This window comes from Schistocerca nitens, chromosome 4, assembly GCF_023898315.1.
Source record: "Schistocerca nitens isolate TAMUIC-IGC-003100 chromosome 4, iqSchNite1.1, whole genome shotgun sequence".
Taxonomy (NCBI): domain Eukaryota; kingdom Metazoa; phylum Arthropoda; class Insecta; order Orthoptera; family Acrididae; genus Schistocerca; species Schistocerca nitens.
This window is the reverse complement of record NC_064617.1, coordinates 276208836-276232553: the sequence shown is the minus strand read 5'-3', so window position 1 is coordinate 276232553 and position 23718 is coordinate 276208836. Positions and strand designations below refer to the sequence as shown.

At 39.8% G+C, this 23718-nt stretch overlaps 1 protein-coding gene across 1 annotated transcript in view; it reads right to left on the bottom strand.

Moving 5' to 3' along the window:
• LOC126252462 (VPS35 endosomal protein-sorting factor-like) overlaps positions 1-23718 on the bottom strand; it is a 106528-nt gene that overhangs the window by 47716 nt on the left and 35094 nt on the right. The window contains exons 6-12 of the mRNA XM_049953358.1: positions 20865-20995; positions 17322-17498; positions 17058-17232; positions 13389-13558; positions 7755-7855; positions 7454-7635; positions 7164-7307 (exon numbers count right to left, since the gene is read on the bottom strand). Of these exons, the coding sequence (XP_049809315.1) occupies positions 7164-7307; positions 7454-7635; positions 7755-7855; positions 13389-13558; positions 17058-17232; positions 17322-17498; positions 20865-20995 (1080 nt within the window). The remainder of the gene's footprint in view (positions 1-7163; positions 7308-7453; positions 7636-7754; positions 7856-13388; positions 13559-17057; positions 17233-17321; positions 17499-20864; positions 20996-23718) is intronic.

The following is a 23718-nucleotide window of genomic DNA, read 5'->3' as shown; positions in this document are numbered from 1 at the left end:
AGTATAGCAATATACTATTGAATTGACATTAATGCTGGACTTAAAATTGCAGCACAAACGAAGTGCCCTTAGGTTGACAAATAACAACCAGAGGTGTTACACACTGGCTGGAATGAATGGGTTCAGTGATGGCTGAGCCATACAATCTGTCCAATTCATCCTTGACTGCCAGTCACAGAGCAAAAGGAATAGGCCAAGCGTGATAAAATTTTGGAACTGCCATCAGTATAAGGCTGATGAGAGCCTCATAGTCCTTTCCAGCACCCAGTCCAGTTGAAAAACGACTTGAATTCATGGCAGAGGTTGTACAATGTCTAGAGCAGGATGAAGTCAGAAATAAAATGCATAGCATCCAGAATTTGAAAACTAAAAATTGCAAATGTGTTGAGGCCATAAATGTTTTCCGACATTGCACTTTCAACAGCCAAAAACTTGATCACACTCACAACATGCTGAGCATGAGTGTTTCCTGCAAGATCTACATTACGCTCCAAATTCAGCAATAGCCTTTCTCTTTGCAGTGCAATATCGGAACCTCTATCTCTTTCCCATCATTGCTTGTGTTGCTCTGCTCTTTCCTCTGCAAATCACTGTTTGGTCAGTTACGGCAATCGGCCCATCCCTGTCCACTCTGTAACTACTTCTTCCTCCATCATCAGTTGACGGTAAACTCCTCCTTATCACCTATTTGAACAACACCTGTGTTTTTGTTCCTATGGTCCTAAGGGCTTGGCTCTGAGCACTATGGTACTTAACATCTATGGTCATCAGTCCCCTAGAACTTAGAACTACTTAAACCTAACTAACCTAAGGACAGCACACAACACCCAGCCATCACGAGGCAGAGAAAATCCCTGACCCCGCCGGGAATCGAACCCGGGTACCCGGGCGTGGGAAGCGAGAACGCTACCGCACGACCACGAGATACGGGCCCTAAGGGCTTGTATCCTTGCTCTCCTGCACCATGGCCACTGGGGTCTGACCCACTTGCAAGTCTTCACATGGCATTTTGTTTATTGAATTGGCAGTTGATGAGGTCATCCTCGAGTGCCAGCAGTGTGCTCAGTAGCAGGTAGCACTGCCACAGCTTTTCACTCTATGATCTACACCAAGTCTCCCATGAGACCATGTCCGCATCAACAACACAGACCCCTTCTGTAATTCTGTGTGTTTGGTGGTAGTTGACACACTGTCAAATTGTCCCAATGTCATGTACCGGGTGATCAAAAAGTCAGTATAAATTTGAAAACTTAATAAACCACGGAATAATGTAGACAGAGAGGTAGAAATTGACACACATGCTTGGAATGACAAGGGGTTTTATTAGAACAAAAAGTTCACAAAATGTCCGACAGATGGCGCTGGACAGCTAAACGTCTGTGACTGTGCATGACAATCGTGTATAAAAGGAGCTGTGATAAGAGAGAGAATCAGATGCGCCAGCAGTCGCAGCATGTTGACATTACCTGAAAAGGCGCTTTTAGTGAAGCTGTATTATCAGAATGGGAATGTACCAGTTCAGCGTTACAATCCTACCGCTATAGGAAGGGGATTCGAACGGGTAAAGGTCCGTTGACAAATGCAGCTGTGGTGAGAATTATTTCGAAGTTTGAAGCCACAGGTTGTTTAGATGATAGACCCCGTAGTGGCCGGCCAAGCACAAGGCGTAATGCTTCTGAAACAGTTCAGGAAGAAATGGAGACTGTAGTGGGTTCGTCTATGCACGGGTGGGGAAGTAAGCGCTCGTGCAGTTGCACATTGCACTGGCATTCCATACACTACTGTTTGGTTGGCACTGAGGTGTACCTTCTGATGCTATCCGTACAAAATCCATCGGCATCATGAAGTGTTACCTGGCAATTTAGTGAAGCGGAGGGCATTTGCGGTGTGGGCGTTTCAAAAGATGGCGGAAGATGATGATTGGTTGAGTAATGTGTTGTGGACCGACGAAGCTCATTTCACGCTCCGAGAGTCTGTCAATGCCCACAACTGCAGAATTTGGGCTACCGAAAATCCTGGAACTGTCGTGGAAACTCCATTGCACGACAAGAAAGTCACGGTATTGGTTGGATTTACCACATCTACCATTATCGGGCCTTTTTTCTTCGAGGAAATGCGTGATTCTGGTTTTGTAACTGCTACTGTGACGGGTGAGATGTAGGCCAATATGTTACAGAATCGCTTCATCCCCAGCCTGGCTGATAAACACCTGCTGGAACGTACGATATTTATGCAGGATGGTGCTCCACCCCATATTGCTAGACGTGTGAAAGATCTCTTGCGCGCGTCGTTTGGTGATGATCATGTGCTCAGCCGCCACTTTCGTCATGCCTGGCATCCCAGGTCCCCAAGACCTCAGTCCGTGCGATTATTGGCCTTGGGGTTACCTGAAGTCGCAAGTGTATCATGATCGAACAACCTTTCTAGGGATGCTGAAAGACAACATCTGACACCAATGCCTCACCATAACTCCGGACATGCTTTACAGTGCTGTTCACAACATTATTCCTCAACTACAGCTATTGTTGAGGAATTATGGTTGACATATTGAGCATTTCCTGTAAAGAACATCATCTTTGCTTTGTCTTACTTTGTTATGCTAATTATTGCTATTCTGATCAGATGAAGCGCCATCTGTCAGACATTTTTTGAACTTTTGTATTTTTTTGGTTCTAATAAAACCCCATGTCATTCCAAGCATATGTGTCAATTTGTACCTCTCTATCTACATTATTCCGTTATTTATTCAGTTTTCAAATTTATACTGACTTTTTGATCACCCGGTACATGTAGTCCACCATGACGGTCTGACTGCAGGCTCTCAATCAGGTTTTCGGATCCGTGACTTCTGTGCCTGCAACGGTATTATACACCTCACATCCACAGCATATCCCCTGGAGTCAAATGGGGAGCTGGAGTGTATGATGTGCACTTTTAAGATGCAGTTAAAAAAGTGTTCGGTGAATTCATCTGCCGACTTGGGACTGCCTCTGTTTCTCAGCACCCATAGGACCACCCTGCTGTTTGGCAAAAGCCTGGTGGAGGTTCCCTATAGTTGACAGCCCTGGGTGCTGACGGCCCAAGGTGCATTCACGTTCTCTACAATATGCTTCGAGCAACCCAGTCCGGTATGCACCTTCAGTCAGTGGCCTGTATGGGTGCTGATGATGGTGTGAGTGACGCATGATTGGCAAATGTTCACTGCAGATGCCAATGGGATGTCACTCTCCCACCATCAGAACTAGCTGATCAGTGGAGCGCTGACCCATTGCAGCCAAAGATGATGCTGGCAGGGAGCTCTCCAGTAAAACCACAAACCACACATCTCCAGGGCAACATGGGGGCACCACCACTGGATGTGCTGTTGGGTGCCAGTGACGTCAAGATGCAGCTACCGGCGACACTGGGCCCTCAGCCAATGTCTGACAGCGGCTGTCTGGACACTGCCCTTCCCCTGGAGTGTCTGGCAACCACTTCCCAGTTGTCACTGCCACGGTCTTGTGCTTTCCATGCTGTCACCACATGTGGGGTGGTTCCATGCACGACTCGACTTCATCCAGGCCACTTCCAGCCATGCGCCCCACCAGGCCAGAGACATCTGATGGCCCAGCCCAGCAATGTTTGGCAACACCTCTTTAGGTGCTGACAACTTGATGGAGGTGATTGTTGTTGATGAATGGCTACCATCATGTTAGTGCCACAACCATTGGGTCACTTGGGCACACCCCTCGGCCTGCTCAGCCATGCCAGCCTGTCTCCAGCAGCAGTCCCACCCAATTGGCCCTCCATCTTCTTCAGACAATGGCTATGGTGCCAACTCCCCAGAGGGGAAGGATGGTGCCCATGTATGCCATCACCACGAAGGCAGAATTTGTATTCAGTCCAGTGGTGAGAGGTCAAAACAAGAGCACCTGCTTTGTTCATTTTCAGCGTCATCACAGGCCGAGTAGTCCCAGCGGCATGTTGTCAACATGGTCTCGATCTCTCTTGCTTCAGCTATGCTCCGTGAAGGTTCTGCTTATCAATTACAACATTTCCATTGATTTTGTATGACAGATACTGCATGTTATCGATCTTGGTCTGGACCGCTGCTCTTCTGTTAATGTTCTAACATGTCTGCGTAATTTTGGTGTTCTGTTCACTGCCATTGTATTTCTTGCATGTTGGTTGTTGTATACTATGACATGAAATTTTCTCCTGTATTCACCTGACCAGTAATTTTGCTCTTTCTGCCACTGCACATCACTAGTTTGCACTATATGCAAGTTCAACCTATCCACAACACTTACGAAATTTGCTAATCTAACCAATAATTAAGGGATAGAACATTCCATGTATAGAAACAAGATTAAAGGATTGTACAAAAGGCTGTCGGGTGAGATATCAAATTTGCGTGTGAAATCCCCTTGTGTGAGGATTTCACGATGAAGTCTTACGTCCCACCCGAGAACTATACCCACCTCTGTGTCGGAGGCTGCTGACACTTGCTTCTGCAGTGGCACTTGACCCAAGAGTAAGCTGGTTGGAGTTCTAATGGTGGAAAAAATTTTCACTGCCAGTATTTGGTCTGGAAGGGGAGGGGGTGGGGGTGGGCAAAGGGGGGGGGGGGGTGGTAGCATGAAGTTCACCAGTCTTTGCGTCAGTGTCTCGGTTAAATATCAAACCTCTCCACAGTGTCTCTTGAAGTGAGGGCATGCAACATTGTTGATGGTGATCCATCTGTCGGATGGGGACATTAATCCCTGAGCAGGTATGTCACTTTTTATAACACAAGCGGGTGTGTAGTGTACTTTGTACATATATAAAGAATTGCTGTCTTTATGTTACCAAGGTAAACATGTATGAGAAGAATCACAGTGTAATATTAGTTTAATTAAATGAAGATGAAATAATCTTACATTATTTGAGTTAATCAAACAATAATAAAATAACCTTCCTTTACATCACTCTGATGAAGTGTACAAAAGTAACATAACTGCAACGACACACGCAAAACAATAAATATCACAGTCGCATCAGATCACAGCCAACCACTTATTCGAGTTCTAATTATCTCGTAGACAGTTGCCAAATTGTGGGATTGTGCCGCTAGCTCAGAATCAGGGCAATTTTTTTGCACAAATTGTACATTTTTTCTCGCCTAGCTGGCTGTTTATTTTATATTACTGCTTCTCACTTGGATGTATGTCAGCACAAGTTAGCTGTGAGTTAGCTGAAGCAATAAAGATGGAATAGGTACAGTCTCACGATTGTAAAGCAACAATGGAACAATATAAGACAATATTATTTGTGGTTGGCGCACTTTATACAGCAGCTCAAAGGTTAAGCTTGGCAGCCCCTTGCTGCTATTTGTGAGGAGGAGGCTATGTGCTGGCACCAGGTTTCACCCCCACCCTTCTCTCATTCTCATCGTCGTCATCATCATCATCATCATCATACAACACAAACAAGTGCACTACACTTCTCTCTCTCTCTCTCTCTCTCTCTCTCTCTCTCACACACACACACACACACACACACACACACACAATACACACCTGTTGTATTACAAAAGACTGTAATGGAGCATGTTATTAATAACAAACAACAAGCCAGAGAACCATTCTGACAATTAGTGTGTCAGGAAAGCCTCAAGCAAAACATGATTACAGGATAACATTAGATGTATAGAGCACCATATCAATTTTTTCTGATCATAGCATCCTCATAAATAGTTCCTGCTGACAGATATGGATGGAGCATTATTTTAACTCTAGAATATTTTACTCAGAATGATGTCATCATCATAAAACCATATAGTAGAGCTGGATGTCCTTCAGAGATTAACAGCTGTAGTTTCCCCATTATTTTTCAGCCATGTTGCAGTACCATCATAGAATGGGAACGTTAGCTTATGCTCCAGCTAGCTAGTCATCCATCCAGACTGTTACCCCTGGCAATACTGAAAAGTATGCTACCTCTCTTAAGGGACCATATGTTATTTATATATCCACATCTATACCTTTGATGTGTTGCATTTACAGTAGGGCTATCTGTATCATTGAGGCAAGCAAGCCACCCCACTGTGGAAAATTCGTTGGTTCACAGGGGGAGGAGGGTGGGCAGTTTGGACTGAGCAGTGTGAGTTTTTCTCTGGGGGTGGAGTAGTGGGTGGGGGGGGGGGGGGGGGTTGAAGGAAGTTTCTGGAGTGTGTTGGAGGCTAAGTAGACTGGCAAGGTTAGGAAGCTATGAGGGGTTGGCAGGAAAGGGGGATGGGTTTGGATGTGAATGACAGATTCTTTGGTGAGTAGTTCTAATCACAGGCAGGAATAAGGAGATTGATAAGAGTAGTTTAGTTTTCTCAGATGGTCTTGAGAATATTACTTTAATTGTTGGAATGCAAGGAGCACAATTCCGAGATGACATGTAGGAAATTATGGTCACAGATAGATATTAATGCAAAAGAAACAGAGGTGGTAAAGTAAGTTCTGCACTTATATAATACCAGAGTGGTAAGAGTTAGGAACTGCCTCCCCCCCCCCCCCCCCAAAAAAAAATAAATTAAATAAAATAAAATAAAATTGTAATCCCTCTGTTTTATGATTGTTACCATAATAATTGTTTACCTTTTATATTGGCAATGAGCCACCTGTATCATCCTTCCCCGTCTCTTGAAACTTCCCTACACCTTCCTTGCACTGAACTTTCTAGTCCCCTGACCACTGTCCTTTACACTTACAAAACAGTATTGGTGTAGTGTGTGTGTGTGTGTGTGTGTGTGTGTGTGTGTGCATGTGTGTAACATGGGGGGAATCCTTAAAGTTCTATATTGGTATATTTATATATGTGTCACCCAATAATCAGCTACAAGTGAGCAGCTGTCTTTTCCAATTTTCTTTCCATTCTGGAATTTGCATTATCATAAATACTGCTGTGTTATTTTTAATTACAATCCAACTGGATTGCCCTAAGCTTCTTGAACATATAATCTTAGTGACCTGTAATTTATCTCTATCTACACAAAAGAATATTATTATTTCTCAAACTATTTGGTATTAAATAATCCAACTTCAGTTGTCATTATCTTCATTCAGTCCTTTCATTTAATATTTTATTGTCCTTTCATTTAATATTTTATTGAGCTCTGTATAGTTCAGAACAGAATACAAGTTATGTAAACATACCATTGTGAAGAGTGTCTCAAAATCTTGTGTATGTAGCAAGATTTTGTCCACAACTGATTGCAGCTGTGAATAATGTTGTTCATATGCTCTGTCCGGTGTCATATGGCGTATGATGTCTCCAAGGAATGTGTTTACTTCCCTACACTGTCAAATAAATATGATACATAGTAAATAAAATGTAGGTAAGGGTCATTTGACAGCAACCTAAACAATTAAAGAAAAATATCTAGTAATGTTTTTCCTAAAAGTATGGCAAAACTTCCAAAAATATGTGCAATGTTAAAATATACCGAAAAATGTCTGACAGCAAACTGAACCCAGACTTCTGCACAGCTGATGTACTGGGTGGGATCTTCTAGTTTTGTAACAATACGCCACACATCATTCAATATTTGTAACCTATCCTCTGCTGGAGGATCTGCCAGAACAAGACAAAACCCAAGGGTTCGGAAGAGTATGTACTGTGGAAAACCTGCAATAAACATTTCACTTAAAAGGGATGTGATAATTCTTACTAGTAATGATTTATTATTATTCTGCAATAAGGAAAAGGATGAAAGTATTAAATTTATGTTAAATGATAGAACATACCTTCCTCATTGCAGTTTGAAACCAGCTCGACAAACTCTGACGCTCTGCTGGCTATGTATGCAGGTTTAAAAGCAGCCATTACTGTATTTAACAAGAGGGCACTATGAAAAGAAAAAGAAAGAAAAACCTTATATTTGATGGCATTTGTATTGGAAATTCCTAAATCACAGACTAATAACAGGACACTAGCAACTGTAATTACAAGTGATAATGTATTAGATAACTAACTTACATTTCTTCTTGAACCACTTATACATACCAAAATAAGAGATACACTATTATACACAGAATAACACAGACATATATATTAAGCTCAAGGAAATGTAAATTTCAATAACATAGTGTATCAAGGCATTTTGGTAAAGCTATCATTTGAGGAATTTTTCATAGAAAGTTTGATTAATCCAGTAAATAAACAGAGTACAAGTGACGGTATAAGAGTGGCATTGTGGAATGGAAGCAGTGGTTTGTAATACTGAAGAGTTCGTACAAGTATATTAATCAAACATATCACCATTTTTTGGGAAAAATGGTTTTTCTATGTGTCTTGATTTGAATTTTATGCCCTGTTTTATTTCCACACTTTTAATTTTTCATTCAATTAATACTGGGGAATTAGCCTCCGATAGTGTCTCTCAAAGCAAGAAGAGATAGTATATTAAGCAGAAAATTATGGCCTAAGACAAACGAAAAAGTAATCAAGGAAATGGTCTCATTTTATTACCATAAGAAAAACACTGATATAAGAAAAGCTTTATTAGCAAGAACATAGTTTTCAAGCTAAAAAAAAAAAATTGCCATAGACTGACCAAAAATGGAAGATAAACATCTTCTTGTTGTTGTTGTTGTGGTCTTCAGTCCTGAGACTGGTTTGATGCAGCTCTCCATGCTACTCTATCCTGTGCAAGCTTCTTCATCTCCCAGTACCTACTGCAACCTACATCCTTCTGAATCTGCTTAGTGTATTGATCTCTTGGTCTCCCTCTACGATTTTTACCCTCCACGCTGCCCTCCAATGCTAAATTTGTGATCCCTTGATGCCTCAAAACATGTCCTACCAACCGATCCCTTCTTCTAGTCAAGTTGTGCCACAAACTTCTCTTATCTCCAATCCTATTCAATACCTCCTCATTAGTTACGTGATCTACCCACCTTATCTTCAGCATTCTTCTGTAGCACCACATTTCGAAAGCTTCTATTCTCTTCTTGTCCAAACTAGTTATCGTCCATGTCTCACTTCCATACATGGCTACACTCCATACAAATACTTTCAGAAACGACTTCCTGACACCTAAATCTATACTCGATGTTAACAAATTTCTCTTCTTGAGAAACGCTTTCCTTGCCATTGCCAGTCTACATTTTATATCCTCTCTACTTCGACCATCATCGGTTATTTTACTCCCTAAATAGCAAAACTCTTTTACTACTTTAAGTGTCTCATTTCCTAGTCTAATTCCCTCAGCATCACCCGACTTAATTTGACTACATTCCATTATCCTCGTTTTGCTTTTGTTGATGTTCATCTTATATCCTCCTTTCAAGACACTGTCCATTCCGTTCAACTGCTCTTCCAAGTCCTTTGCTGTCTCTGACAGAATTACAATGTCATCGGCGAACCTCAAAGTTTTTACTTCTTCTCCATGAATTTTAATACCTACTCCGAATTTTTCTTTTGTTTCCTTTACTGCTTGCTCAATATACAGATTGAATAACATCGGGGAGAGGCTACAACCCTGTCTCACTCCTTTCCCAACCACTGCTTCCCTTTCATGCCCCTCGACTCTTATAACTGCCATCTGGTTTCTGTACAAATTGTAAATAGCCTTTCGCTCCCTGTATTTTACCCCTGCCACCTTCAGAATTTGAAAGAGAGTATTCCAGTCAACATTGTCAAAAGCTTTCTCTAAGTCTACAAATGCTAGAAATGTAGGTTTGCCTTTTCTTAATCTTTCTTCCAAGATAAGTCATAAGGTCAGTATTGCCTCACGTGTTCCAACATTCCTACGGAATCCAAACTGATCTTCCCCGAGGTCAGCTTCTACCAGTTTTTCCATTCTTCTGTAAAGAATTCGCGTTAGTATTTTGCAGCTGTGACTTATTAAACTGATAGTTCGATAATTTTCACATCTGTCAACACCTGCTTTCTTTGGGATTGGAATTATTATATTCTTCTTGAAGTCTGAGGGTATTTCGCCTGTCTCATACATCATGCTCACCAGATGGTAGAGTTTTGTCATGACTGGCTCTCCCGAAGCCATCAGTAGTTCTAGTGGAATGTTGTCTACTCCCGGGGCCTTGTTTCGACTCAGGTCTTTCAGTGCTCTGTCAAACTCTTCACGCAGTATCTTATCCCCCATTTCGTCTTCATCTACATCCTCTTCCATTTCCATAATATTGTCCTCAAGTACATCACCCTTGTATAAACCCTCTATATACTCCTTCCACCTTTCTACCTTCCCTTCTTTGCTTAGAACTGGGTTTTCATCTGAGCTCTTGATATTCATACAAGTGGTTCTCTTCTCTCCAAAGGTCTCTTTAATTTTCCTGTAGGCAGTATCTATCTTACCCCTAGTGAGACAAGCCTCTACATCCTTACATTTGTCCTCTAGCCATCCCTGCTTAGCCATTTTGCACTTCCTGTCGATCTCATTTTTGAGACGTTTGTATTCCTTTTTGCCTGCTTCATTTACTACATTTTTATATTTTCTTCTTTCATCAATTAAATTCAATATTTCTTCTGTTACCCAAGGATTTCTATTAGCCCTCGTCTTTTTACCTACTTGATCGTCTGCTGCCTTCACCACTTCATCCCTCAGAGCTACCCATTCTTCTTCTACTGTATTTCTTTCCCCCATTCCTGTCAATTGTTCCCTTATGCTCTCCCTGAAACTCTCTACAACCTCTGGTTCTTTCAGTTTATCCAGGTCCCATCTCCTTAAATTCCCACCTTTTGCAGTTTCTTCAGTTTCAATCTGCAGTTCATAACCAATAGATTGTGGTCAGAATCCACATCTGCCCCAGGAAATGTCTTACAATTTAAAACCTGGTTCCTAAATCTCTGTCTTACCATTATATAATCTATCTGAAACCTGTCAGTATCTCCTGGCTTCTTCCATGTATACAGCCTCCTTTCATGATTCTTGAACCAAGTGTTAGCTATGATTAAGTTATGCTCTGTGCAAAATTCTACAAGGCGGCTTCCTCTTTCATTCCTTCCCCCCAATCCATATTCACCTACTATGTTTCCTTCTCTCCCTTTTCCTACTGACGAATTCCAGTCACCCATGACTATTAAATTTTCGTCTCCCTTCACTACCTGAATAATTTCTTTTATCTCGTCATACATTTCATCTATTTCTTCATCATCTGCAGAGCTAGTTGGCATATAAACTTGTACTACTGTAGTAGGCATGGGCTTTGTGTCTATCTTGGCCACAATAATGCGTTCACTATGCTGTTTGTAGTAGCTAACCCGCACTCCTATTTTTTTATTCATTATTAAACCTACTCCTGCATTACCCCTATTTGATTTTGTATTTTTAACCCTGTAATCACCTGACCAAAAGTCTTGTTCCTCCTGCCACCGAACTTCACTAATTCCCACTATATCTAACTTTAACCTATCCATTTCCCTTTTTAAATTTTCTAACCTACCTGCCCGATTAAGTGATCTGACATTCCACGCTCCGATCCGTAGAACGCCAGTTTTCTTTCTCCTGATAACGACGTCCTCTTGAGTAGTCCCCGCCCGGAGATCCGAATGGGGGACTATTTTACCTCCGGAATATTTTACCCAAGAGGACGCCATCATCATTTAATCACACAGTAAAGCTGCATGTCCTCGGGAAAAATTACGGCTGTAGTTTCCCCTTGCTTTCAGCCGTTCGCAGTACCAGCACAGCAAGGCCGTTTTGGTTAATGTTACAAGGCCAGATCAGTCAATCATCCAGACTGTTGCCCCTGCAACTACTGAAAAGGCTGCTGCCCCTCTTCAGGAACCACATGTTTGTCTGGCCTCTCAACAGATACCCCTCCGTTGTGGTTGCACCTACGGTACGGCCATCTGTATCGCTGAGGCACGCAAGCCTCCCCACCAACGGCAAGGTCCATGGTTCATGGGGGGGGAAAACATCTTCTTATAGAGGGGATAAAGAGACTACTACCACAGATGACTAATTCTTCCAGGATGGTGGTTAAGAAAACATCCCAGATATCTAGGTCGTACAGCAATTAGAGGTACTGTAGAATACAGAAAGGAAGTATCAAAAACAAACAGTTCAAAAAAACAGCAGAAAAGATGAAATGTTTCCAACAGTATTCATAACAGCCAACTTTAAAAATATGTTTGCAGGTAGCAGATATTTGCACCCACATTTTAAATATAGGTTACATTAACTTACAAGAATAACTGAGGTATTATGTTGAGAAAGGAATACCTAAAAAATTTAATTAACTTCAGCATCTTCCCACATACTCTACTGAAAATTATTAAGTCTCTCAGAAATAAAAGTTTTCATGAAACCGATATATTTCCAAGAAAATTTAAAAAAAAAAGAAGAAACTTGTAACTACAATTCACGCAATACAAGTCACAGATGCAGTGCATCACTGAACCAGATAGCAGTTAATACGGTATTATAATAATATTCCTTGAATCAAGTTGATTTCATGGCAGGCCAGGAGACTAAATAATTGTGCAAAAATCAGGCTGTAATTGGACACCACGAGTTTCAGCATGATGGCTGCCAGAGAAGGAGACACAGCAAGTAGAAAAGAAACATATTCAGTAACCCTACACTGTTTATGTCAAATAGGGAAAAGAGAAGGGAGAAATGTTGTCAACAGGAAGGGAAAGGAGAATAGTAATGTTTTAGTACAGGAGCTCCAGGAAGTAGAGGAAATTAACAATAAGAAACAAACTAGAAAAGTTGGGGAGTGAAAATCCAAATTACTCAATAGGGAAAAGTGTCAAAAAAAGAGGCACAAGAAAATGAGTGAGGCAATTAAAAAAATTATGCACATTTTATCTAATAAACTGCCACTCCAGTGACATGGGAACAGTGATATTATTTGTTCAGTCCATGTCCAGGGTTGTAAATAAATACTCTGTTTGTTATTAATTTCCATAATGTAATATCTCTGACTGGTCCCGTGCTTTGATTTTGGAACACTGTTAGAGTGAGTGTTCCTTGCTTTCATTCACTGGAACTGAATTGGGCTCTCATTACTTGTAGTCATAAATGTTCACTCTCCATTGTGTTTTCAATTATGAAACTGCAGCAATGACCTGATTAGTTGTGTCAGTTTATAACACATAAGTGGTGATGCAGAATGCTAAATCTTGTCTGTTATTAGTGCATTAAGATGAAAATTTGCTGAATTAAGCAGCATCAGCTGATGCTACAACACCAAGAAACAACAAGATCAATAGAGGACTGAGCCCTAGGCCTTTGGATTTAACCATTCAGCCACCAAGATTCAGTATTCCCTTTTATTTTGTGAATCTGTCAGTTCTGATTTAGTTATTTTTGTTCTGGAAACTGGTAAATAGACATTTCTTCTCGTTAAAATATTATTAGTGCTAATACTTTTATTTTGATCGAAAGTGAAAAATTCATTTGAAATAATGACCTGTTACGCTTTTCTTTGCAGCGTGTAATGACTTCCACTAAGAGGCTCTCTGGTGCATTTGCAGCTACCCCCTGAAGAATCCAGTCAAGTGCAGGAGTGTAGAGTGTAAGGTACGTTGAAAGTTCGACCTTCTGCTGACTTAGATCTGCCTTGACTCCATCAGAAAATACCTGAAACAAAACAAGAAGAATAGTGTCAAGTCTGTGATGAGAAGTACGTGGAGTGTGACAGACAGAGCACTATTCACCACCAACATGGTCAAGAAAAATGTATCGTATTTATGCAAATCTAATGTGGACTTTTTTGAACCACACACAGTATTCAAAACCAGTGTGTGCTTAAGGTCTGAAGGCACATTATATTCGAGTACAAACTTTAATCTGTCATTCACCAACAACAGCATTGAAATTTAGGTATTGTTCCTTACATCACAATGCATAGATGTAACTATCAACTTCGTTACATTATTGTTGGCCTGTTACTACATAGTGTGTTGGCATTAGGTACTCACAAAATTTTCCGATGGCCAAATAGGCAACACTGATGAGATATCAGTTTGGTTTGATATGCCATTTAATTACACAATTGATGAGAAAGGGCCAAAAGAAATGCCAGGATGTGAAAAACAGCATAATTGTAATGCAGGCAATCAGAGCAGATGGGCACATACTCCCCCTTTCTTAATCTTCGTGCATAAAATAAGTCCCAAGACCCCTAAAAATGAAATGCTGTTCCCTGATGATGTCATTGTTCAAAATCAATAGAAGGGATGGAGGATTGACACTTTAATGCTTGACTGTCTTCGACACATATGGGAACTCCTTCCTGGTGGGCTTTTCCAACTGCATTTCATGGTCATCTGAGTAATGACGTAAAAAGAAGATCTACAGCCTTGCCAGTGACCTTGTTATTATTCCTGAGGAATGACTTCTGTGTTACATTTCAAAGGTTGGATTCAGGAACAGCATGGAAAATGGTTCCGTGAACCAAAGTGTGAAATGACTCTGACAGGACAAATTAAGCATGCTGCTACACCCACATTATTGCACACTGGGCTTTGGCAGCTTGGAATGGCATTGAAGTACCAATGATTGTAAAACCATTCAAGAAATGCTTTATTTCAAATACCTTGAAAGGCAGTGAAGATGATGTGCTCTGGAACAATACCAAGGATGATGGGGCAGGCAGACTCCTCTGAGGATACCAGTAATGATGGGATTAGTGAATAACGATGAGTAACATCTGTAAATTATGGTATGTTTGTTTGCATGCCAAATAGGTAGTCTAGTTAGGGGTTCTTTTTAAATAATGGCTGTGTCACTTAAAAATTGTTGTTGTCATTTTGATAGTTCGTGTATACATCCATTGTTGTGCAAAATAAACTTAGCCTACCAGTTACACACCAACAAACTCTTTCTTTATAATTTTAAATTTTAAAATTGGTGTGTGTATTACATTTGATGGTGCATTATATTTGTATAAATGTGTTACATATAATAATGAATAGGTTAGAATATTCTGCTGAGCAAGAATATTCTTCTGAGTATGAACATTGATGTATGGTCTGGTATGATAAAAAATACACCAAGTAAACTACCATATGTATACTATGGATAGAGATGAAGAATAATCTTCTGAAAGTATTAAGGTAAATCCCACTTCTGAAGATGGTGATAAATATGTGGGATTCATCTATTCTTCCCTCAAATATGTTGTCTTCTCCTTTATGTTCTTCACACAATTGTAAGAGGGCAGAGTATCCCTCACTAGTATGTGAAAATGCTGAATTATGGGTTTATTACAATTGACAGGCAGCCTATTACCTGTTAATTCAGTACAATCTTTGCTTTCTTAATTGGTTCATGATATCTGAATCTGTAACAATGATGCTCATCATCAGCTAATTGGCTGATGATAGTTTAAGAGGTGCAATTCAATATCTTTTTCCAGCACAAGTAATGTTTCTTGGAGACAAACTCTCATAAATTGTGAAGCAACATTATGTAGTTTTTTTTATTTTTACCTTGACCAAAAAAATGTGCTGAATTGAAGAACTTAACATAAAAAAGGCTCTATGTTCCACAGTCATGAATTTGAAGAAAATGTGTTTTAAGTATACTAGGTAATTAATTTAGCATTGGAGGGCAGCGTGGAGGGTAAAAATCGTGGAGGGAGACCAAGAGATGAATACACTAAGCAGATTCAGAAGGACATAGGTTGCAGTAAGTACTGGGAGATGAAGAAGCTTGCACAGGATAGAGTAGCATGGAGAGCTGCATCAAACCAGTCTCAGGACTGAAGACCACAACAACAACAACAACAACAACAACAACAGGTAATTAATGGTTGTAACTGCACTATTAATGTGTTTGTTCCACATCCATGAGAATAATATCATTTTTCAGGTCTATGGAATGAAAAATGAATCTAATCTAATCTAATCTTTATTTAAAGTTAAGCTTAGTATAGATCTACTTTCCAAAGAAAATCACAAACATTGTATTGCAATTGTATGAAAAACTTACTGAAAGTGGAAATGTAATGAAAAACTCTAAGTTCTGTGCTTCAATAATCAGAAAAAAATAGTAAAATTTTATTCTGATTTTGTAAAACTGTATGTGATCATTATTTTTCATGTACTGCACCACTTCAATCAAATCTTTCTTCTTTTCTTCACAAATGTGCCTTGTAACACCCAGGGCATGAAGTTGCATTTTCATGATGTCCTGTACTACACACCTTTTCTCAAAATAGGGATACCTTCCAAAGCCTCAGTTTAATTTAAGATTCTCTTGGTCTTAACTACATGAGGCTTATGTTTGTCTAACCACAATCACTGTACTTTGGCTATGTTTAGATCTGCTGTGTTTATATTACAATCTGCTGCTTTCTTGAACTCGAAGAAGTCAGATACATTCATGTAACTTATGATAAATGACTTTATTTGCCTTGATTGCTGTATCATGTCCTTTACATCTTCTAGAACAATACATCTGGTAACTCAAGAATAAACTGTCTGTCCAGTTATGGTGTAGGTTAGTGGTCAGCAATAAGATTTACCTCCTGTGCTGGAGGAGCTTTCACAGGAATACATTTATTACTTGAACTTTTGTATTCATTCCCTTCATTTTTCAGCTTTTTCCTCATTGTTGTCACAGTATTCTCTCTTTTAATTTGTTGTTTCCTTTCACTCAAACTGTTACAAACATCTGCTGCCACTACCATTTTATCTAATGCAGAGGAGTATTTACATGGAACACAGAGCCTTACCTATGCTAACAGCAGTGGCTGTTAAACTGCATGCCATCTGCTGATTGCATTTGCTACTACATTTTCACTCGTGACAATTTGAGCCTTTTATACCTTACTGGGCTTGTTATATACATCCCATTTCACACAAAACTTAAAAATTCCTTATTACAGCACTTAAACCTTTTTTATTTCAGTTTTTCATATGGTGATTGCAGTGACCCACAGGGGCATATAGCATGTTAGGCATTACATTCCACCAGTTGTCAGAACAACAGAGATGTCAGTGATAATCACAATAGTCATAGAAACTATCTGAATAAAGAACATACTAAAATTCAAACATTATTTTTGAAATTTCACAAAATGGTCAAAGGAAGAAACTGTGAGGGTAACATACATTTTGACTGTTGTACTTACCTGGTCATATGATGCCAAAAAGTCATAGAAATTCTCCTTTATATATTCCCTGTCTGAAAATGGAGAGACAGCCATGCCTACTCGACACAAATAACATCTCGCATAAACAGCCACAAGTGGATCACCGATGCCTCTGATCATTCTCGTCAGCCTCAAAAGTGCTTGGGAGAACTCACTGTATTGAACAATTATGCCATACAAGTATTTAATAACAATACTTTTTGGTATACAAGTAATCATAATTATAAAAGATTTGGGCAATACCTTGATGTTAGGAAGCTATATGACTTTAAAATAGCCATTTCAACATAAAGCCGTGGTACTAGTTCTCTGATTGATGCAATTTTGTAGAACCAGTTCCTACATGTTTCCTTAGCAGATTCTGGTACCATGTCTGGAGTAAATTTTTCTGGAAGAGATGTTGGTGTTTTACTACCAGGTCTGAAACAAGCAAATAGTATCAGATGATTTACTAAGTAAGTTAAAAAAATTCAGAAGATCTAGTGATATACTCAGAAGAGTGAAAACAGAAAATCCAGAAAAAAAACAACAAATAATTTGTCTTCGGTAAAATGTATTTTATAGCTATTATTACAGTAATAACAATTAGAAAATTAAAAGCTGTAGAGATAAAGTCCAGATTTATTAGAAGCATGCATGTGTGGTGTAGTGGTACCCTCTGCCAGATAATTTTTGGCTGCCCACCCTCTCCACCCATAAATTATTTGTTTTTTACTTTCAATGTTTTTACTTTTCATACATTTTTCTGTTACCTTACAGAATTAAATTTCCTATTATCAAAATATAATTAAAATGGACTTATTTAAAGGAATTATATGATGGATTTCATAGTTAAAACGTATGCTTCTCCTTATAGCAATCTTTCTGTTGTTAAAGGGAAAACTATATGGGAGTAAGGAAAAGAACAAGCTTGACTTAAATGGTGTCACATTTTTGATAGGAAGCGGGTACTTAGGAGGTGAAGACAATAGCCATTTTAACCTTAGAATGCAAGTGAAACAAATCAGATAGATGTGTGTTATTCACAGAAAGAAAATAAAAGTGATATGTGTATGTTGACCTGAGACTACAAATATGACCCTTAACCTAGAAAGTTAGCATTACACCCAATAATCTTTTTGTTGAGGCTGCTCTTCATCAACTGACAACCACAGCAATATCACTTTGTACACAAATCCATGTAAAACACAACTATAAAGCAGTCGCAACCAGTGACATTAACAATCGCATTCCAACTGAACTCATATACGGACCAAACAAACACTATGCTACCATCAGTCCTATTGGCATGCCTTCAATGCTTTCCAAGTACATGCAGTTTGTGTGTATGTGTGTGTGTGTTTCTGAAGATCCTACTGAAAATACAAGTGCTGACAGTCATGAGCTACTGCTTCACTAAAACTCCCATTTGTACATTATATTATCTGTTCTCTAAGTAGAGGGTGTCTCGCAAAAGATACCCGGGAGGGGTCCACAGGTAGCACGGCATGGCCACTGCCGCCCACCACGGCATCCGCCATCCGCCACCGCACCTGACTCTCGGACACTAATCTGCTGGCAGTCGGCTGCTGTGTGCTTCCCCTGAGTTAAGCATAAACAATGTTGCCATCTGATTAACTTAAGCTTACCTTTATTTACAATAGGTGCTCAAAATGATATCCCTGTATGGTAAGAGCAGCCTGACATCTCCTGAACAAATTAGCAAACGCTCGACGAACTTCGGATGCCGAAATCTGAGAAATGGCTAGCCGAACCCTGTCTTCCAACTCTCCGAGCATTTGGGGATTTGTTGCTTACAGCTTGTCTTTTAACATTCCCCAGAGGTAAAAATCACACAGATTTACATCTGGAGAATGAGGAGGCCAGCCAACCATTTTATCACCAAAAATCGTATTGCTGTCACAGAAGCATTGCCAATGCAATGTGTGGTCTCGCATTGTCATACATGAAATAACCACACATCTTTTATCTTTTAGTTAGGTATTAGTTCTCAAAGGAAAAAAAAAATACAATCTATTGTTCACATACCTGTCAGAATGTATTGTTTTGTGGAAGAAGATTGGCGCTGTAATTTGTCTCGCAGTACTTGTGCACCACACTCCTGTTTTCACATAATGCAAAGGTTGTTGATGTAATTCATGAGGATTTTCATAGCACCAACATCGACTGTTCTGAGAATTTATGTACCCTGACAAATGCAGCCACACTTCATCACAAAAAAATCATCTCTGGATCAACTTCCCCATTGTGCACAGACTGCAACAGCCAGTTGGAATAATGACATCAAGGAACAATATCTGAGTTCCTCAGTTGATGCATTACCGTTATTTTGTATGGTTTCAATTTCAGTTTCTGCACAGCTCTATGAGCAGATGCTCTTGACACACCAGGCTGAAATGTCAAACGGTGCAGAGATTTTCTGACTTCTTTCCAAGGCCTCCCCTATCTCATCTAATTTATTAAACAATAGGAATTCGATGTAGGAATATCAACAATGTAGGAACAGATAGATTGCTACTTACCATAAAAGACACTCACATGTAGCTTTCGGCCACAGCCTTCATCAGTAAAGTCACTAACACACACACACACACACACACACACACGGTGAGCGCGCGCAGGTGCGACTGTCAACTCCGGCCCAAGATGCTGGAGTTGGTGGTCATGTGTGCATAAGGTGTACTTATTTTTGTGTGTGTGTGTGTGTGTGTGTGTGTACGTGTGTGTGTGAATGTTGTTTGTGTGTCTCTCTTTGCTGACAAAGGCTGTGGCTGAAAGCTACATATCTTTTAACTGTGCCTATCTACAATCTGATGTGTCACCTTTACAGTAAGTAGCAATCCGTCTTTTCCTACACTGTTCATCTAATTTATTTTCATTTACAACACTAGGTTCTAAAGACCTGCCACACTTGAGCAGCCTTTGATGGTGCCTTAGGTTCAGGTGCATAGGTCAACAGATGACTCTGCCATGAAGGTTTACCCCTGTCCACCTACACAGCCACTGCCACAGCATTCAGGCAAACAGCTGCTCAGAGTGTGCACCACAACACTGACACAGGCTGTGGGGGCAGTGTTATGCTATAAGGGACATTCATCGAGCTTCTACGAGACCTGTTACAGTAATTAAAGGCACCGTGACACCTGTGGGCTACTTGGACATTATTGGGGACCACCTGCACCCCTTCGTGGTAGATGTCTTTCCTGACAATGATGGCTCTTCCAAAAGGATAACTGTCTGTGCACACAGCCAGAATCATGCTACAGTGATTTCAAGAACATGATAGTGATCTTACACTGATGTCTTGGCCATCAAATTCACCTTACCTAAACCTTACAGAACACATCTGGGATGTTATTGGGTGTCACCTACATGCCTGCAAGTCCCTGGACTATAATTTTACAAGACCTGTGTCACCCACATGTAGACATCTGGCACCACATACATCCAGAAACCTGCAAAGGACTTGGCGAATCTGCGGCATGCAGAACTAATGCAGTATTGTTTTCCAAAGGTGGAAGGAAGGAAGCAAAGGAGGTTAGGGAGTTTTATGTCCCATTGACAGTGAGGTCATTAAAGACAGTCCAAAGGTGGAAGAACACATTATTATGCAGGTTGTCATAAAGTTTTGACTCATCAGCGTATTTCTCACGAAATCACAATTTTTTCTATTTCCCAGTCAATTAAGCGTCTGCTTTAAAGGATCTTTTAACTGTGTATTGCGTAATGGTGTAACTATGCAACATGGATAAATATAAGATCAAATTTTCAGAGCTCCATACTTACACATAATACTCTGCTTTGGTCCGCAGTCTTTCATATACTAATCTCCCAAATATATCTAAAATATCTGTTATTAGAACAAATTTACTTGGATAGAACTGAATAACAGATGTATCCACCAACAACTTTGAGCACTGCAAAGGAGAAAGAAGGAATTAGCTATTTTTCCAGTTATGGTGATGCAACTAGTAGGAGATAGTTACTTCACAAACTAACATGAGCCATTTAGCCCTCATATACATATACAGGGTGGTCAGAAACAGCCTGGACAGCTTGTAAAGGTGTTGCAGGGTAGGCTGTGCAGAGAAACAATGGTTAAGAAAAAAATTTGATACACTGCGCCATTTCCAAGTTAATTAGTATTAAATCAGGTTGTTGCACGTACAGATTTTAGTGGCCCACCAAATACAATTAGTGTCAGTTGTTCTCATAGTGTATACGATAGTGCACGAGACTATTCAGCCTTTGGCTAGGGTTTGATACTTACTACTGTCCCATGTCCAACTTTTGTATAGCTCTCTTGTCCGGTTTTAGGAAACCAAATGAAGAACACGTTTATTAACACCATCCCTGGCGGGCCACTTTAATCTGTGTGCACTATGGCCTGATTGACCAACTTCAATGCTGATTAACTCACTCCCCCGTACAAAAACATAGCAGTAGGGTAACCAGCAATTGGGTATTTACTCTTTATTCAATTTTACTGTTTTTCCTATTATCTACATACATTAACTCACTTTTGGCTGCATATAAAGTTAGCTGCTATTCATAGTAGCAAATGTAAATGTTCTTTAAGCCTTTCTTGATATCCTAAGACCTTATGATGACACTTTCTTGCAAACTACATTTTCAGTGCACAATACGGAAGTATTACAAAAATGCTTTTTATCATAAGATATTGGGGTATCAACAAAGGCTTAAAGAAAATTTATATTTTCTAAAGTGAATAGCAACTCATCTTAAATGCAGCTAAGGCAAGTTAATGGATACAAATAATAGAAAAAAATCAATAATGTTTAATAAGTAAATACCCAGTTGCTGGACCCAGCCACACGGAGTAGATTCCTGTGGACAACGTTAATGTGAATGGAAGTAAACACATGGAATTAATTATAGGTAGACTGAATGGAAGCCTTCATTTTTTTTTTTTTTTTTTGTAGAATCCTGTAAAAGTGAAGTACATTTTCAAAATGGTCCATATAATGCAATCTGTATTGAGTATCTCTAAAATATTTGGAACTGTTTTCAAATCAGCTTTTAGGTAGTGATGAAAGGAGAGAGATGATGGTTTTGTTCATGTGAAAATGTTAGAAAGATGTTTAGAAATTTTTGAAAGCAAGGCAAAATAACTTATTAGTGAGACTCTACAGATAAATTATTAAAAGTTGTACCTCAAAGATATGATCAAATTATTTTACAGCCCACTGTTTATTTTATTTTACGATGACAAGATAACAGAGGTTATTACGTTTACAGTCCTCCACCACTCACATCATCTTTGAACAGAACAAGAAAAGGGGATGACATATAATGGTATGATGTACTTTCAGTCACTTAAATTCATTATTTTTACAGCATATTACATGAGATACTTTTCCAATAAGAACAAGAACATTGTGATGTTCAATGTTCGAAACAGTACATGGAAAAAAATATGTAACAACACTGTAGCTAACTATCTGTGCATTTCATCTTAATGTTTGAATTCCCTAGTTTTGAGTTGGTAAAACTACAAAAACTTGGGGCCCATCGTGTTTTGTGTGTGAATGCTACCAACCTTAGCTATCAAACAATGTAGCGCACAATTACATGACATATGTTTTCATTGGTTACTTCCAAGTGTGCCTTCCACCTTCGTAGTCACATGGTACAAAGTGCAAAACGTAAGTATGTTGAGTGCACTGGGCAGGGCTTGCTTTAACAAAATCTTCCCAGGCTGCATTGAAATTCTGTGACATTTCAATGTGTGTCCCTCTCATGATCTTCTGGTGAAGTGTTGAGATTTTGCGGTCAACCCATATGAGCAGTGGCTGTCTCTCCCCAACCGTCCCCCCTGGAGCAGAGTGTGGTGAGAAGCACAGACTGTAATTTGATTCTCAGTGCATTCAGTCTTGCCCAGAGCTGCAAAGCGTCGACTGCTGGGTGCGTTCTTGGCACACAGCTGCTAGTTCCGGGTTCCATTCCAAACTAATCTGGTACCTCTTGCCCCTGTTGACGAGTTTGTCATGGAGACTTACCTCAAGACAACTGATTCTTTGATGATGCTTCACCAAAAGCCACGATCTCAGCACAATGCTTTGGTTTTCTCAAATTAAAACGTATATCCCTCATTGAGGAAGAGTTCTGCCACTGGAGATTTATCTTTATGCCCCACATGTAACCATGTAATATGTTCCATGCAGCACTGTGTTTACCAAATGTACTTGTGGTCACACTCACAAGGTACTACACCAGGTGTTTGGAAATTCCTGTTGCCAACTTCTAGCACTTATACTGGGGAGTGAGAACATAATATTTTGAATAGGAACCCACATCTGGAAACATACTGTTTTCATTCTACAATTGTTTCAATTCATATGATTATTTCATCCACTTCCGATTGAGGAACTGAATTAGGTGTGATGCAGTACAATTGTTAGGTAAGAATTTGAAAGGAAACATAATGAAACCTCCATTTATCACCCAGGCAGATTTGTTTGCTTAAACATTTAAACATTGCGTGTTTACATTATTCCAAAACAAAAAAAGGACCCTGCATACTGCATGTAGAGAACAGGACTGATGCATTACAATTGTGGCTAAATGTGGCACCCACCATCGCTGTTATAGACACTGTATTTATGACACATGTTCTGGT